At 54.8% G+C, this 13,706-nt stretch overlaps 1 protein-coding gene across 1 annotated transcript; it reads right to left on the bottom strand.

The window, feature by feature from the left end:
• Positions 1-1,559: 1,559 nt before the first annotated feature.
• Positions 1,560-13,151, bottom strand: RASAL3 (RAS protein activator like 3). The gene is made up of 18 exons (XM_069590727.1): positions 13,058-13,151; positions 12,581-12,915; positions 10,373-10,503; positions 10,142-10,220; positions 9,971-10,032; positions 9,134-9,204; positions 8,280-8,406; positions 8,094-8,192; positions 7,106-7,651; positions 6,624-6,768; positions 6,228-6,372; positions 4,884-5,120; positions 4,592-4,793; positions 4,368-4,486; positions 2,979-3,369; positions 2,534-2,691; positions 1,975-2,038; positions 1,560-1,868 (listed from the first exon to the last, which is right to left on the bottom strand). The coding sequence occupies exons 2-18, from the start codon at positions 12,900-12,902 to the stop codon at positions 1,725-1,727; spliced, it is 3,042 nt and encodes a 1,013-aa protein (XP_069446828.1). The 5' UTR covers positions 12,903-12,915; positions 13,058-13,151; the 3' UTR covers positions 1,560-1,724.
• Between the last annotated feature and the right edge of the window lie 555 nt (positions 13,152-13,706).

The following is a 13,706-nucleotide window of genomic DNA, read 5'->3' as shown; positions in this document are numbered from 1 at the left end:
GTCCAAACTACCCATTCATCTCTCCACCCATTCACCCACACACCCAACCACTCATTTACCCATCCAATCGATTAACCACCTAGCCGTCCACCTCTGCAACCACGTATCCATCCATCCATCCATCTAGCCACCCATCTATTCAAACACTCACTCAATGACCATCCACCTCCCATCTACCTACTCATCCATCCACTACCTATGTAAATACCTACTTATCCATACAACCAAGCAAACATCCACCCATCTCTGCACATAATCCTTTCATACAGTCACCCCAAAGTGAAGTCGCTTAGTCGTGTCCAACTCTTTGTGACACCATGGACTCCATGGGATTTTCCAGGCAAGAGTACTGGAGTGGGTTGCCATTTCGTTCTCCAGAGGCTCTTCCCAACCCAGGAATGGAACCCAGGTCTCCCGAATTGTAAGTAGCTGCTTTACCATTTGAGCCAATAGGGAAGATAGCCGCCCAAACACCAATCCATCAATTGCATGTTTGTCTTCTCCACTAGAGTGCAACAAGAGTCTGTCTGTGGAGTTCATTATTGTTTCCCCACTGCACAGCCTGAGAGTCTCAGGATACCTCAACAAATGTACATGTAATACATATAACTGCTTACTCATTTAATTCAAATATTTATTTCCTACTATGAACCAGGTCTTTCCTAGACAGACATACCCATCCCAGCTAACCACCTACTCAACTACTCACCTACCAGGGCAAACATCCAGCAAATGCTAACCTATTCATCTGCCTATTGTCTTATCCACCCTAACCCTCACCCATTTACCTACTCATGATTCAAGTGCCCATTCATTTTTTCAACCACCACACACACAGCTTAACTTTCTACATATCTACCCACTCCTTCTTTCATCTGTCTCCTAGACCCACGCCTTCACTGAATCAAGGAGCCAATGTTGGAATTGGAGTGCTATGAAGATGCTCTGGAGAAGGCAGTGGCACCCCACTCCGGTACTCTTGCCTGGAAAATCCCATGGACAGAGGAGCCTGGTAGGCTGCAGTTCATGGGGTCGCTGAGAGTTGGACACGACTCAGTGACTTCACTTTCACTTTTCACTTTCTTGCATTGGAGAAGGAAATGGCAACCCACTCCAGTGTTCTTGCCTGGAGAATCCCAGGGATGGGGGAGCCTGGTGGGCTGCCATCTATGGGGTCGCACAAAGTCGGAAACGACTGAAGCGACTTAGCAGAAGCAGCAGCAGCAGAAGATGCTCTCATCTGAGATCTGGAAATTAGTGGAGATGAGATCTGGGCTTTACAGAGAATCAGCTGCTACAGCTAACAATGACCAATACCTTTTATCAAACACTTTAAACTATAGGTCTTTTACTGTATGAGGAACTTTAAATCCATTTTACAAATGAGGAGATCAGGCTCTGAGAAAGTGAGGGACTAAGGTCACACAGCTGGTGAGAATCTCCCTGCATCGCCCCACTCCCCTGAAACCTGCAATTAGGGGAGAGTTTGAGAGAGCTGGATTGAGGGAATGGAGTTTGCTTTCTGATTGGCAAAATTCAGGGGCAAAAAAACACATCGATTTTTACTGAAATCAAGATTTTACTGGGCAACCTGACAGTGCCAGACTGTTTGGCACCTACAGCTCCATTCCCTACTATAGGCCACGTGGGTTTGAGGCAGGGGGTGGACAGGCCCCTTAGACGCTTTCTTTCTGCTCCCAAAGCATGTCGGCCGAGTGGGCAACTCAAGTGGTGTCTCCGTTGATGCAGGGAGCTTTGAGAGGCAGGGGCTGGCTCTGGGACTCTGATGTCCTGGGAAGAAGCTGCAGGTTCTGGATGGTATCCTTCAGCTGGGCCTGAGTACTCTCTATCTCAGCCAGTCGGCACTCCTGGGGAGGCAGCAGCAGTGGACTCAGAGCCGGGTGAGGGTTGCATCCCAACTCGTGTTCCCTCACCCAACCTAAATCTGTTCCAGGGCTCGGGCATGGGTCTCACCAGACTTTTCAGCCTGTGGCTCTCATTGGTTGAAGGATCGCGCCCTGGATCCAACTTCACGGTCCTGTAGGGATTACGGGTGAAAGGAAAGAGTCAGAGGCTGAGAGACTCCCCTAGAGCTCCTGGTTGGAGTCAGGGACTCCGGCGCGGAGCTTGAGATGGAGGTGGGGTTTATCCAGCCTGGGGGTGGGGCCTAGATACGTTTGAAGAAGGGACTGCTGAATTAGAACCTGGACTGGCTGCGATGAAAGGACCAATCAACCAGTCCTGCGTGAGGTCGTGAGCAGGATAGGGGCGGGCCCAGACTAAGAGATAACGGGTCTGTCCCAACTTGTCTGGAAGGAGCTGACTGAGGGACTGCTCGAGAGGACCTCCCAGAGACTTGGGGTGGATGGAGGTGACCAAGAAGCGGGTCTTAGCTGTGTAGGGGCGGGTCTTACGGAGGGGGCGTGGCCGTGCCAGGCGTGATTTGGGTGGACTTACTGGGAGGCAGGGCCTGAGCAGATCTCTCTTTAGTAAGGCCGCCTGGGGCGGAGCTAATAGGGAGAGCGGGGCTTACCCTTCTCGGAGCCTGGAATCTAGAAGCTGAAGCTGGGTCCGAAGCTGCTCCTGCTGCTCGCTCAAGGACCGGATGTGGGTGCTGAGTGACTCCACGAGGCCGGTCAGCATCTTCAGATCCTGACGCAGGGCAGCCACCTCGCACTGAAGTTCCGCCAGCTGTGGGGAGGGAGCTACTGTAACCTGAGCCACTGTCCTGCCCCTTCTCCCCACGGACACTGACTGACCTCCCTGTTCCGTTTGCTCTGCCTCCTAACCGCCCTGCCTATAGGGTAATGACGCTCTAATTTTACAGAAGGGGAAAACTGAGGCTCAGAGAGGGTTGGGTTAGGCCTGAATCACAGACCACAGCAAGCTCGGTGTTTGAACCGAGACCTGCCTATCTTTCAGTCTTTTTCCAATCCTGTCTCCCCACTCTATGCGCAGACCTGAGTTGTACACCTCACCTTGCCCACGGGTCGGTGGGTGCCCAGCGCTTGGTCTTTGTCTCTTGGCTGGTCCATCTGGCGCTGCCAGGGCACCGACGGCTTCCGAGGCAGCGATGCTGAGGCTCCAGTCCAGGGCCGGCCGCGGGGCGCGGGTCCCGCTTGTAGGGAGCCTTTGGGTCGCGGCCGCGGTCCGGCAGACGGGCGGCGGCGAGCGGGGCGGCCAGCCGGGACACTCTGCGTGCGCTGTACCGGCCGAGGCAGCCGGGGGTGCTGTTCCTCCTCCAGCCGCGGTCGGGCCCAACTACCTGCGCCGTGAACGCTGCGCAGGGACTGACTCTTGGAGATGAGAGGGGTGTGCTTGGGGAGGTCGCGGGGGGCCAGAAAGCCAGGCTTCTCCCCTGCAGAGATGCTGGGGGTGGGATGGGGAGCTCAGAACTTCCACCGGTTTCTGCGCTGACCCCACCTCAACCATCCACCAGAAATAACTCCACCCCTGATCTTTTACTTCTCTGCAAGCCCTGTGACTGAAGGGATCCCATTTTGACTTCTGATCCTGTCCTGGACTTCCGATAATATTGTCCCTTCTATGACCTCAATCTAACCTTTGAGCCCTCTCTAGCCTTGTCCCGGAGCTCTGTGTAATCTTTACTTCCAATCTGCCGGAGCTTGTCTGCATGCTAAATCACTTCAGTCCTGCCTGACGCTTTGCAGTCCTAAGGACTGTAGCCCACCAGGCTCCTCTGTCCATGGGATTCTCCAGTCAAGAATACTGGAGTGGGTTCTCTTGCCCTCCTTCAGAGAACCTTCCCAACCCAGGGGTCAAACCTGCAACTCTTACATGTCCTGAATTGGCAAGCAGGTTCTTTACCACTCGCACCGCCTGCAGAGCCCCCTGGAGCTTGACCTGTGCTCAAAACTCTACCCTCTTCCTTCCCAATCTGACTCCCTCTTGTCCCCAACCTCTGACCTTCAACTGAACCTGTCTCTGCCTTCTGAAAGAACATGATCCCTGACTTCTGACCCCCCAAATGACTCTGCCCATAAACTTTGACCCCATCTCCCCCTGGGCCTGACCTGAGATCTGCCCCTCATTGCTGAAAGTGACAATGTCACTTTCTCTCTCTGACCCTAGATGTGACCTCTGCAATGCCTAATCCCCACCTCAGAGTCCAATCTGACCTGATGCCCCCTTTTCTGATGGCACTGTGAGCCTCTCCCTGACCCCCGAGATGACCCTGTCTCTAGCCTCTGACCTCCATCCTACAGTGTCTCTGATGATGAACATGACCCTGTCTCTGACCCCTGACATGATCCTGTCTTCACCTCTGACCCCGTGCATGCCTTTGGCCCTTCCCCTACTCCCACCCATCAGAACTGGATCAGGTCAGACTTGAGGCAAGTAGTTACCTGGAATGGCCCTGGGTGTGGGGTGCTGGGAAACACATTGGCACAGTCACAGGTACAGGTCGGCCCTCTTCAATGGCATGCAGGATAGTGGGCAGCGGTTCCAGGTTGTCCCGGGTGGCCTGATAAAGCATGCAGGGAGGATGCTGAGCAAACTCTCCAGGACCAGAGACCCCTACTCTCTTGCCTCCCTACCTCATGTTCTGGGCTCTGTGCTCAGGCCACACCTGGTCAAGTTCAGCAAAGATAGTACAGAGCTGGGCATGCAGGACTGCCAGCTGGAGGGCCAGGTCACTGCTGCCCTGATAACCACTGGGTGCTGTGTCTGCATCCACCACGGCCACTTGGTCCAGGAAATGTTGCATGGCAGGTCCATGATCCTCCAGAAAGGTATTCATGAAGCTCATGTAGGCTTCCTTCTCACCAAACCTGCATCAGAGCCCAAGTGGTGGATGGGTCAGGTCCAGAATCTGCCACCCCCACCACCCCAGTGTGGCTACCCAGCCTCCCAGCACCTACGGAGCACGGTTGGCAAGGTTCTGGATGACCTTGGCGATCAGTGTGAGGGTGCGGGCTGGGCCAGGCGCCGGGTGCTCTGATGCTAGGCCGAAGAGGCTGGGTGATAGAATAGCAGGACACAGGAGCCGCAGAAAGAGAGAGGCACATACGAGTCGGGGCCCCAGTGCCTCAGAGCCACGTGCTTTGCATGCTTCTCGCCAGCCTGAGAACACAGTGCCCAGCTCTGCTGGGAACCAGCTGGGAGAGAAGAGGCAATAGTCAGAGGGGAAATATATGAGCATAAGGTTCATGGATGATCGAAATCCTAAGGTCGGGGTCAATAGATGCCTGCTTGCTAAGTTCCAGGATAGAAGACATTGGGGATAATGATGCTTGGGGTTATAGGTCTCCTTGGGGTCAGGGCTTGTTGGTGGTGTACTCATTGTGGTGACTTCTGGAGTCAGAAAGCTTAGATTTGGGGGTATAGGTTCACAGGAGGACAGAAGCCCTGAGCTTCATGTCCAGCTATAACTGGACATGAAACTGGGGTGCCAGACAGAGTACATAATATGAAGTAGTATAAGATTGGGTCACAGAGTCATCTAGATTCAGAAATCATGAGATTGATGTCCTACATGACATGGGATTAGGCACACAGGTTAACCTAGGGTCAGAGGTCAAGGAATTGGAAGCCTAGGAATTCCAGTTACATGGGATTTGGGATACAGGGTTACTTAAGTTCAGGGATCATGGGATTGGGAGTATGGCATTACTGGAATCAGAGATCATAGGATTGAGTGAAAGTGAAAGTGTTAGTTGCTGAATCCTGTCTGACTCTGCAACCCCATGGACTGAAGCCTGCCAGGCTCCTTTGTCCATGGAATTCTCCTGGCAAGGATACTAGAGTGGGGTTGCCATTCCCGTCTCCAGGGGATCTTCCCAAACCAGGGATCAAACCCGGGTCTCCTGCATTGCAGGCAGATTCTTTACTATCTGAGCCACCAGGGAAGCCCCAATAGGATTGAGACCCTATTTAACTGGGGTCAGGGGGCATGGAATTAGGGTATGGGGTCACCTGTAGTCTAGAAGACAAAGAATCGGGTCCCATGTTACTTGGGGTTAGGTAGCATGACATTGGAATGAGTTGCCAGATTTAGCAAATAAAACTTTAGGAAAAACAGTTAAACTTGAATTTCAGATTTAAAAAAAATGAATACTTTTTTTTTTTTTTAGTATAAAAAGGTATGTCACAAATATGGTATCTCGTTTAACTGGGCATGCTATATTTTATCTGGAAACCTTAATTTGGAGTCAGAGCTAGCATAGTGACTGAGAGCACTGTAGCAGTGGTGCCCTGACACTCACTTGTAGGAGTGGATGATGTTCTCAAAGACCTCCTTGCAGCTGTTTCGCAGTCTGCTCTGGTGCTGGGGCAGATCTGAGGCTGGGCATTTACTGGGGTCCACCTCACAGTCCTCGGTGGAGGCACAGAGACGCCGCACGACCTGTCCTGCAGTCCAGCACAACCAGAGAGGGCCTGGACCATGACCACAACCCACAGCACCCAGCCTCCAGTTCCATCTCCAACCTACTTCGGAGGCACCTAAAATCTTGGGAAACCTCCAGTTTACTCTAGGATCCCAGCATCCCCAGGGCATCACCCACTACCAGAATCCAAGTTTACCCAAGGGTTCTCAGATTTCTCCTGGGTTGTCCTAGCAGGCTTAACTAAGCCTCTGACCCCTGCCCAACTCTGCTCACCCAGCGTCTCTTGGAGGTAATCCTGTGCCACCAGCTTCATGTACTCATCGATGGCCTTGGTGGCCAATGTGTTTTCCCGGAATAGCAGTGCCTCACGGCCTCCACTGCGTGCCAGCTCTGCGGTGCCCAGATCTGTCACCAGGGCCTAGGCATAGTGGGGTTACGTTGCGCTGGGCGCGGACTGAGTCGTGAGAATCCCTGCTCTTGGCGGATCCCTCACCCTTGGGGCACAGGCCCTGCCCCTCGCAGCTGCTGCTCGGGCCCATTGGCCTCGCGGCTGGGGTTCTTAACAAAACGGGAACCTCCGAATCAAAGCAGAAACTTGGGTCTCACGGTGCAGAAGCTCAGTTCAGACTCCACCCCTCAAGCTGCCCCACCCCTCGAAGGTACCACTCTGGTACTGGTCCCCGCTAACTCCCTCCTTGGAGCACGCGATCGGTCAGCCCCTGGTCACCCGGGTTCGTCCCTTCGCGGCGCCGCACCTGAGCCCGGCCGGTGGCCCGCAGCACGCGCACCATGGCGGCGGCCAGCTCTTCCTTGGCTTGAGCAGACAGCGCGAGTTCGAGAGCCCCGCAGAGGCGCGCGTAGTGGAATGTGAGGAACTCCGCCAGCTCCTTGTAGCGCTCCGACGGCAGCACTCGCAGGCGCCGCGCCCGGATTCGTGCCCGCAGCGCTGCGCCGGCTGGCGCCCCGAGCAGCGGGAACCAACGCTCCAGACCCGCGGCGGGCGCCCGGGGGACGCTCAGTTCTTCCAGCGCCAAGGCCACTCGGCCCAGCACCGCGTCCCCGGGGCCCGCTCCGCGTAGTCGCAGGGACAGGCGACGCGCTGGCGGCAGCGCCTCAAAATGGAAGCGTTCTGCCCAGAAGAGCTGGCCCGGGCCGGCCCGCGGAGTCGTGCGCGCCAGCAGCGCTCCGTCCAGCCACAGCTCCGCGCGCACTCCTGGCGCCGCCGCCGCCGCCGCCCGGGGCAGCCCCTTCACTTCGTGCACCCACACGCTCAGCCACGTCTCTTCCCGCTCCACGTTGTCCTGCGGACCAAAGCAGAGACAGGAGCGTGGCTTCGGTGCTCCACATGGCGCATCAGAGATGAAGCGCGGGACGCGTACTCCCAAGGGTTCGCTGTGCCTCTGGGGGAAGACAGCGGGACTACGGGGGTCCCACGACGATCCTCTAGCTTTTCTGGGCTCTCCCGGAGAGATCCGGGGTCCAGGGCATGGAGGAGTAACCGCGAGGTGGAAACTTGGCGACTCCCTGGGGTGCAAATAGGGCTTGGACTGAATACAATCCGAGCTGTGGAAGGGGCTGGCAATTCATGGAATCGGCGGAGGATCTCAGAGTGGTTGCAAACGTGTAGGAAGGCAGATGTGTCCAAGGGGCAGAGTTTTAACGCGAGAGAAATTTGGATTGGGTGGAAGGGGCGGGGCCCGGGCTGTGGGCGGGGCCTCCACGTCCGACCTTGCGCGTACCTACCTGACTAGGCTGGAAGTGGCGACGAAGGTCCTCGATCCAGCGGTCTCTCTCGGCAGCCGAGCGACAGGAGAAGCAGCGACTCCCGCCTGCCCATGTTACCTGTTGAGGAGGGGGAATCCACGAGTACGGTTGAGGACAAGGGTTGAGCCAAAGGGTCAGGCGAGGTGGACAGTTGCCTTTACTTACCTGGAAGCAGTGGGGCTCCTCCAGCAGGCTGCGGTGCAGTGGCCAGACCCGAACGTCCCGCTCGGCTCCGAGGTCCAGTTCGGAAATCGTGGCCAGCGATTCCCGGGAGCCCAGAGCACTGGGGGGCCTGGCGAAGGCGCGCGTGGGCAAGCTGTCATTCCTACTCACTCCCTTGACCCCCACAACCTGCCCCCTACAGCCCAAAGAGTGGAAGGAACCCAGAGGGAACTTGAACCTAAGTTGAACGTGAATCCATCCTTTTGACACTGAATTCCTCACTGTCTGTACTCCAGTCACACTGGCCTTCTGTCACTTCATTCGTCCTCTTGACTTCTGCACTTGCTGTTCCTTCTGCCTGGAATGCTTTTCCTGTCCTTTTTGGCCTGATTAACTTCCATCTAGACTGACACAACTTAGCAGCAGCAGCAGCCTTCAGATCTCCCCGGAGGGAGGGAATGGCAAAGCACTCTAGTATTCTTGCCAGGAAAATCCCACTGACAGAGGAGCCTGGTGGGCTACAGTCCGTGGCATTGCAAAGAGTCAGACATGACCAAACACACACATACACACACCCTTCATGTTTCAGATCAAGCGTCCCTTTCCGAGACACTCACTCCCAAACCAAGGTGTTGACTCAGCTGCTATTTTAGAGTTAGTGTGTCACACTCTGCCCCCACCCTTCGGTGGAGGGCTGACTCCATCCTTAGGGTCTTTCAGTGGCCCCAGCGTTGCCCAACAAGGGGCAGGACACAGAGGCCCACAGGGTATATTTGGTGAAGATCAGAATTATCGGCAGGAGGAATGGGAGGGGTAGTGTTGAATCTCAACCCCTCTACCTCCTCAGAGACCCTTACCCATCTCGGGAAGCACTGGCTCCTAGCTCTGACTTGGCCTTTTTCTTCTCTTTCAAACGCTTCAGCAGCCCCTGTGGGGAGGGAGACGTCAGCTGGGCAGAACCCTATGTTCCCTCTTTAGGTCCTTTCCTTGCCCCACCCAGGATGTCCTGGAAGATCTATTGATCTTGGGGGAAATCACAAGGTCAGACTACATTTGCCGGAATATTAAAGGCAATCAACAGCTGCCATTTCTAAAGCACCAGCCATTTAGAAATGTGCTTTCCTACATTCTCTATGGACTTCTCATAAACAGCCCCAAGAAGGAGCTTCTCTCACCTGCTTCATTTGACAGATAGGGACGCTATGGCCCAGAGAGGGTCAGTGACCTGGTCAAGATGGCCCAGGAGGATTTCCCTAGTGGTTCAGTGGCTAAGAATCTGTCTGCCATTGCAGGGGACACAGCTTCCGTCTCTGGTATGGGAAGATTCCATATGCTTTGGAGCAGCTAAGCCTGAGCATTGTATCACTGAGGCCAAGCTCTAGAGCCCATGATCTGCAACTACGGAGCCCAAGTGGTGATTACTACAGCTCATGTGCCTAGAGGCGATGCTCCACAATAAGGGAAGTAACTGCTAGCAGAAGCCCACTCACCTCCAGGAAGAGGAGCCCCTGCTCGCAGCAACTAGAGAAAGCCCATGAGCAGTAACAAAGACCCAGCACAGCCAAGAATAAAGACAAATAAATTAAAAAATTAAAAAGTAAAAAAAAAAATCCCAGGAAATTAATGAAAAAATATCACCCAGGAAAAGTCCCTCCTTTCTGAAATCTTTTCTCTCCCCTCCACCCACCACTTACGCGAACATTGTGGATCTGGTGGGGGCCAGCAGCCTCTGGCTCTGTCTTTCCAGGGGTCCGATCTGTGGGTGGTCAGGGGTGGAAGATTGGCGGGGGGTGGGATCATCTTGGATTCTGCCCCACTTTAACAGGTTCCCAAATGCCCCAGCCCTCCCTGTCTCTCAAGCTTACCTGGATCCTTGAGATTCCCCAAGGCCACTTGGATGCTGCTCTCAGAGCTAGCGCTCCCAATCCGGGGCTGGCGAGGACCCTGTCCCCCAACAGGAGTGGATGGTCAGAAAGGGGAGGCAGACAGACAGAAGGAGAGGTGGACACCTTTCTGTTATACCCCTCATGCTCCCTTACTGCTGTTCTCGCTCCCTTCCTTTCTTCCCCTTCCCTTGCCTGTGTGGCCCCTCTTACCTCCTCTTCATTCCCAAGCAGCACCAGCTTCCCATCAAGTAGTGTGAAGACTTCGATGTTCCAGACGGGGACATCAGGGGTGGGAGCCTCTGGGATCTGTGCGGCCACGGGCTCCAGCTCCGGCTCAGGCTCTGGGTAGAGGAAGCGGCGCTGGGGACCTGGGAGTCCTTTCTTCTCCCTCAAGACAACCTTTCCATTCACCAAGGCTCATCAAGGGTTCCCTCCTAAGTGCCTCCTCTTCCCAACCCACTCAGTAGTCATGTCAGGTGCTGGACAAGCCCCCACCCCTCTCTGGGCCTTGTCTCCAGTAGCCATGGATAGTAATGGGTAGTGGATGCAGCCCCACAGACTATGTGTCCTGTACTGTATTTACTACTCCGCATTCCTTCTCTCATTTAATCCTCCAAAAGCCATTCAAAGGGCTATTAAAACCCCCATTTTACCAAGGCTGCTGCCGTTTGCTGCTTAGTCGCTAAGTCGTGTCCGACTCTTTGTGACCCTGTGGACTGTAGCCCGCCAGGCTCCTCTGTCCATGGAATTCTCCAGGCAAGAATACTGCAGTGGGTTACTGTGCCCTCCTCCAGGGCATCTCCCTGACCAAGGGACTGAACTCAGGTCTCCTGCATTGCAGGCAGATTCTTTAGCACTGAGCTACTTAGGGAAGCCCCTTAACCACTGGACTACCAGGGAATGCCCTGCACTGGATCTTGAAGAGCAGGTTTGATTTGACAGAGATTGAGGAGATGGTAGCATTAACAGAGTGAGCAGGGTTTCCTAGCTGGCTCAGTGGTAAAGAACCTGCCTGCCAGTGCAGGGGATGCAAGAGACGTAGTTTCAATCCCTGGGTTGAGAAGATGCCCTGGAGTAGGAAATGGCAACCCACTCCAGTATTCTTGCTGGAAAATTCCATAGGCAGAGGAGCCTGGTGGATTACAGTCCATGGGGTAACAGAGATTCGGAGATGACTGAGCAACTGAAGGCACACCCACACCTACACCCACACCCACACCCACGCCCACACACACACACACACACACACACACAGAGCTTGTGGAAAGGCTGGGATTTGGCACGTGGCCTGGTCCAGAGAATTAAACGGAGAGGTGAGGAGAGCTTGGAAGGCTTAAAGGCTGGAGGGGAAGGTTAAGGAAGAGATTGGCAGAGCCTTGAGTGTCAGTTAGAGGAGATGGGGATTCATCTTGAAGGTATTATGGAACCATGGGAGGTGTTTGAGTCGGGGAAGAGCAGGTGGGCTTGTCAGAGAGCTCTCACTGGATGCTATGGAGTGGGCAATATCTGATACCCTGGAGGGGGCTGAAGGGATACCTCTGCAAAGTGGGGATATGAATGATGAGAATTAAATGAGCTTTCAGAATTAGGAGGACAGAATCAACCCTCCCAGGGGACCCACCTGTCCTACAGTTTTACCACCAGGGGAATAAGCAATAACTCCACCTGCTAATGGAGCACATAAAATGTGCTGAGTCATAGGCATTCCTGAGCTCCAACCCTCATGGTATCCTTTAGAATTCTAGATCTCTCTGTGTGACACTTGGCCCCATCTGTCATCTCCTTATTTACTTGTTGACGGTCGGTCACACTCACTGCACCCTGAACTCCATGAGGCAGGCAGGCTCTTTCATCTGTTTTGTTCCTGCTGTGTCCTCAGTGTCTAAATCAGGGCAGGCCTAGAACACAGTAAATGCTCATAGACCTCTGTTTGAATGACCGAATGAATGAATGATATACCCTTCAGGATAGGAGTCATGATTCCATTTTAACCTGTGGAGAAACTGAAGCTCAAGGAAGAGGAGATACTAAGACATCGAGGCTGGAGGGCAGGAAAGTAGAAGACAGCAGAAATGGGTATCCAGGCAGGAGAGAAGATGCCTGGGCCATTGAATATGAGGACAGACCTGCCAGGGCCAAGAGCCTTTTGGCATTTGGACAGTGCTGCCGCATCAGACTGTTCCCTGCCCCTTCCCCTGGCTGGACCCCCAGCTCATAGGTTCCTAGCCACTCCCACCATGCCCAGGCCCCTGGGGTGAGGGGGAAAGAGGGAAGAGGGCAGCCAGCCGGGCCCCCAGCCACTTCCTGTTGGGCCTTTGCACTCCCCACAACTTCCTGTGTCTGTAAGGCTGATGCTCTGGAGGCAGACAAAACCTCCCTGCATCCGGGCCTCCCAGCCTGGGTGGGGGAGCCACGTACCTGGGTTTTCTGGCTCCGGCTCTGAATCCAGGGGTGGGCTCTTGTTTTTTCCCCAGAGGCTCTTGGATATTTTCAGGCGGCTTGTGCGTGACTCCTTGGCGGGTGCAGAGAGGACGCGACGAAACAGCGAGCGCGGGGCCGGCTGGCTGCTGGCCGTGGTCTCCTGGTGGCTCTGTGCCCTCCCCCATCCTGCAAGGCGGCCCCAGCGGAACCCCCCAGCTCCCTTCTCCCCACCACCCCCGGAGTGCCAGCGGTAGGAGGTTAGAGGGGTTGGGGCTGCAGGCTGGGTTTGGGAGGCCTGGCTTGGTGAAGGTGGGTCCATGGCAGAGATTCTCCTGGGGGAATGAGACGGTGATAATTCTGTCCGGTGTCTGCCCACTGGACAGGGTTGTGCTGTCTTCGTTTCTGCCCCCTCCTCACTCTCAGCTCTGCCCCCAGGGAACCCCCTTTGGGGGCCACATACACCCCCTCTCTTACCTTGATTTCCTGACCAGCCTCAGAATCAGCAGCCGTCTGCACCCTGCCCGGCTTCCTCTGGCTGAACGCAACTCCACGTGACCCTATCTGTCCCACCCCACCCCACAGCCAGGCTGGGAGGGCACAACAGGGGGCAGGATGCTAGAGGAGAGGAGGTGACAAAGCAGGACGCAGAATCTCTCAGTGACCAGGAGGTAGCTCATGCCCCTCTTTGAACCCCAGTTGCCTTCTCTGCAAAATGGGTACATGCAGATTAAATGCTGGAGCTCTCATCCACTGCTGGTCAGGATGTAGACCGACTCATCCAAGCTGGAAACCTGGTGTGATCTTTGAATATTGACCATATACCTCTTTTCTGACTCAGCAGCTCCACATATTGGGTGTATATGCTAGGTAAACACCCAATAGACATGCCCACCAGCCCTATTCATAATGTGTGTGTGCTCAGTTGCTCAGTCGTGTTCGACTCTGTCTTTCTCTTTGCAACCCCATGGACTGTAGCCCACCAGGCTCCTCTGTCCATGGGATTTCCCAGGCAAGACTGCTGGGTCGAGTTGCCATTTCCTACCCCAGGGAATCTTCCCCACCCTGGGATCAAATCCGGGTCTTCTGTGGTGCTTGTATTGGCAGGTGAGCCACGAGAGAAGGC

This window comes from Ovis canadensis, chromosome 5 (genome assembly GCF_042477335.2).
Source record: "Ovis canadensis isolate MfBH-ARS-UI-01 breed Bighorn chromosome 5, ARS-UI_OviCan_v2, whole genome shotgun sequence".
Taxonomy (NCBI): Eukaryota; Metazoa; Chordata; class Mammalia; order Artiodactyla; family Bovidae; genus Ovis; species Ovis canadensis.
Note: the sequence above shows the minus strand (reverse complement) of the source record. Positions and strands in the feature narration are given on the sequence as shown.

Bases quoted from the DNA above. Each gene is read 5' to 3' on its own strand.
- RASAL3 (XM_069590727.1), bottom strand. From the start codon at position 12,902: ATGGACCCACCTTCACCAAGCCAGGCCTCCCAAACCCAGCCTGCAGCC. The intron at 5,121-6,227 runs GTGAGTGTCAGG...CTTCTCTCCCAG, and splicing joins AACATCATCCACTCCTACAA to CTGGTTCCCAGCAGAGCTGG. The intron at 4,487-4,591 runs GTGTGGCCTGAG...ATGCTTTATCAG, and splicing joins TCTTTGCTGAACTTGACCAG to GCCACCCGGGACAACCTGGA.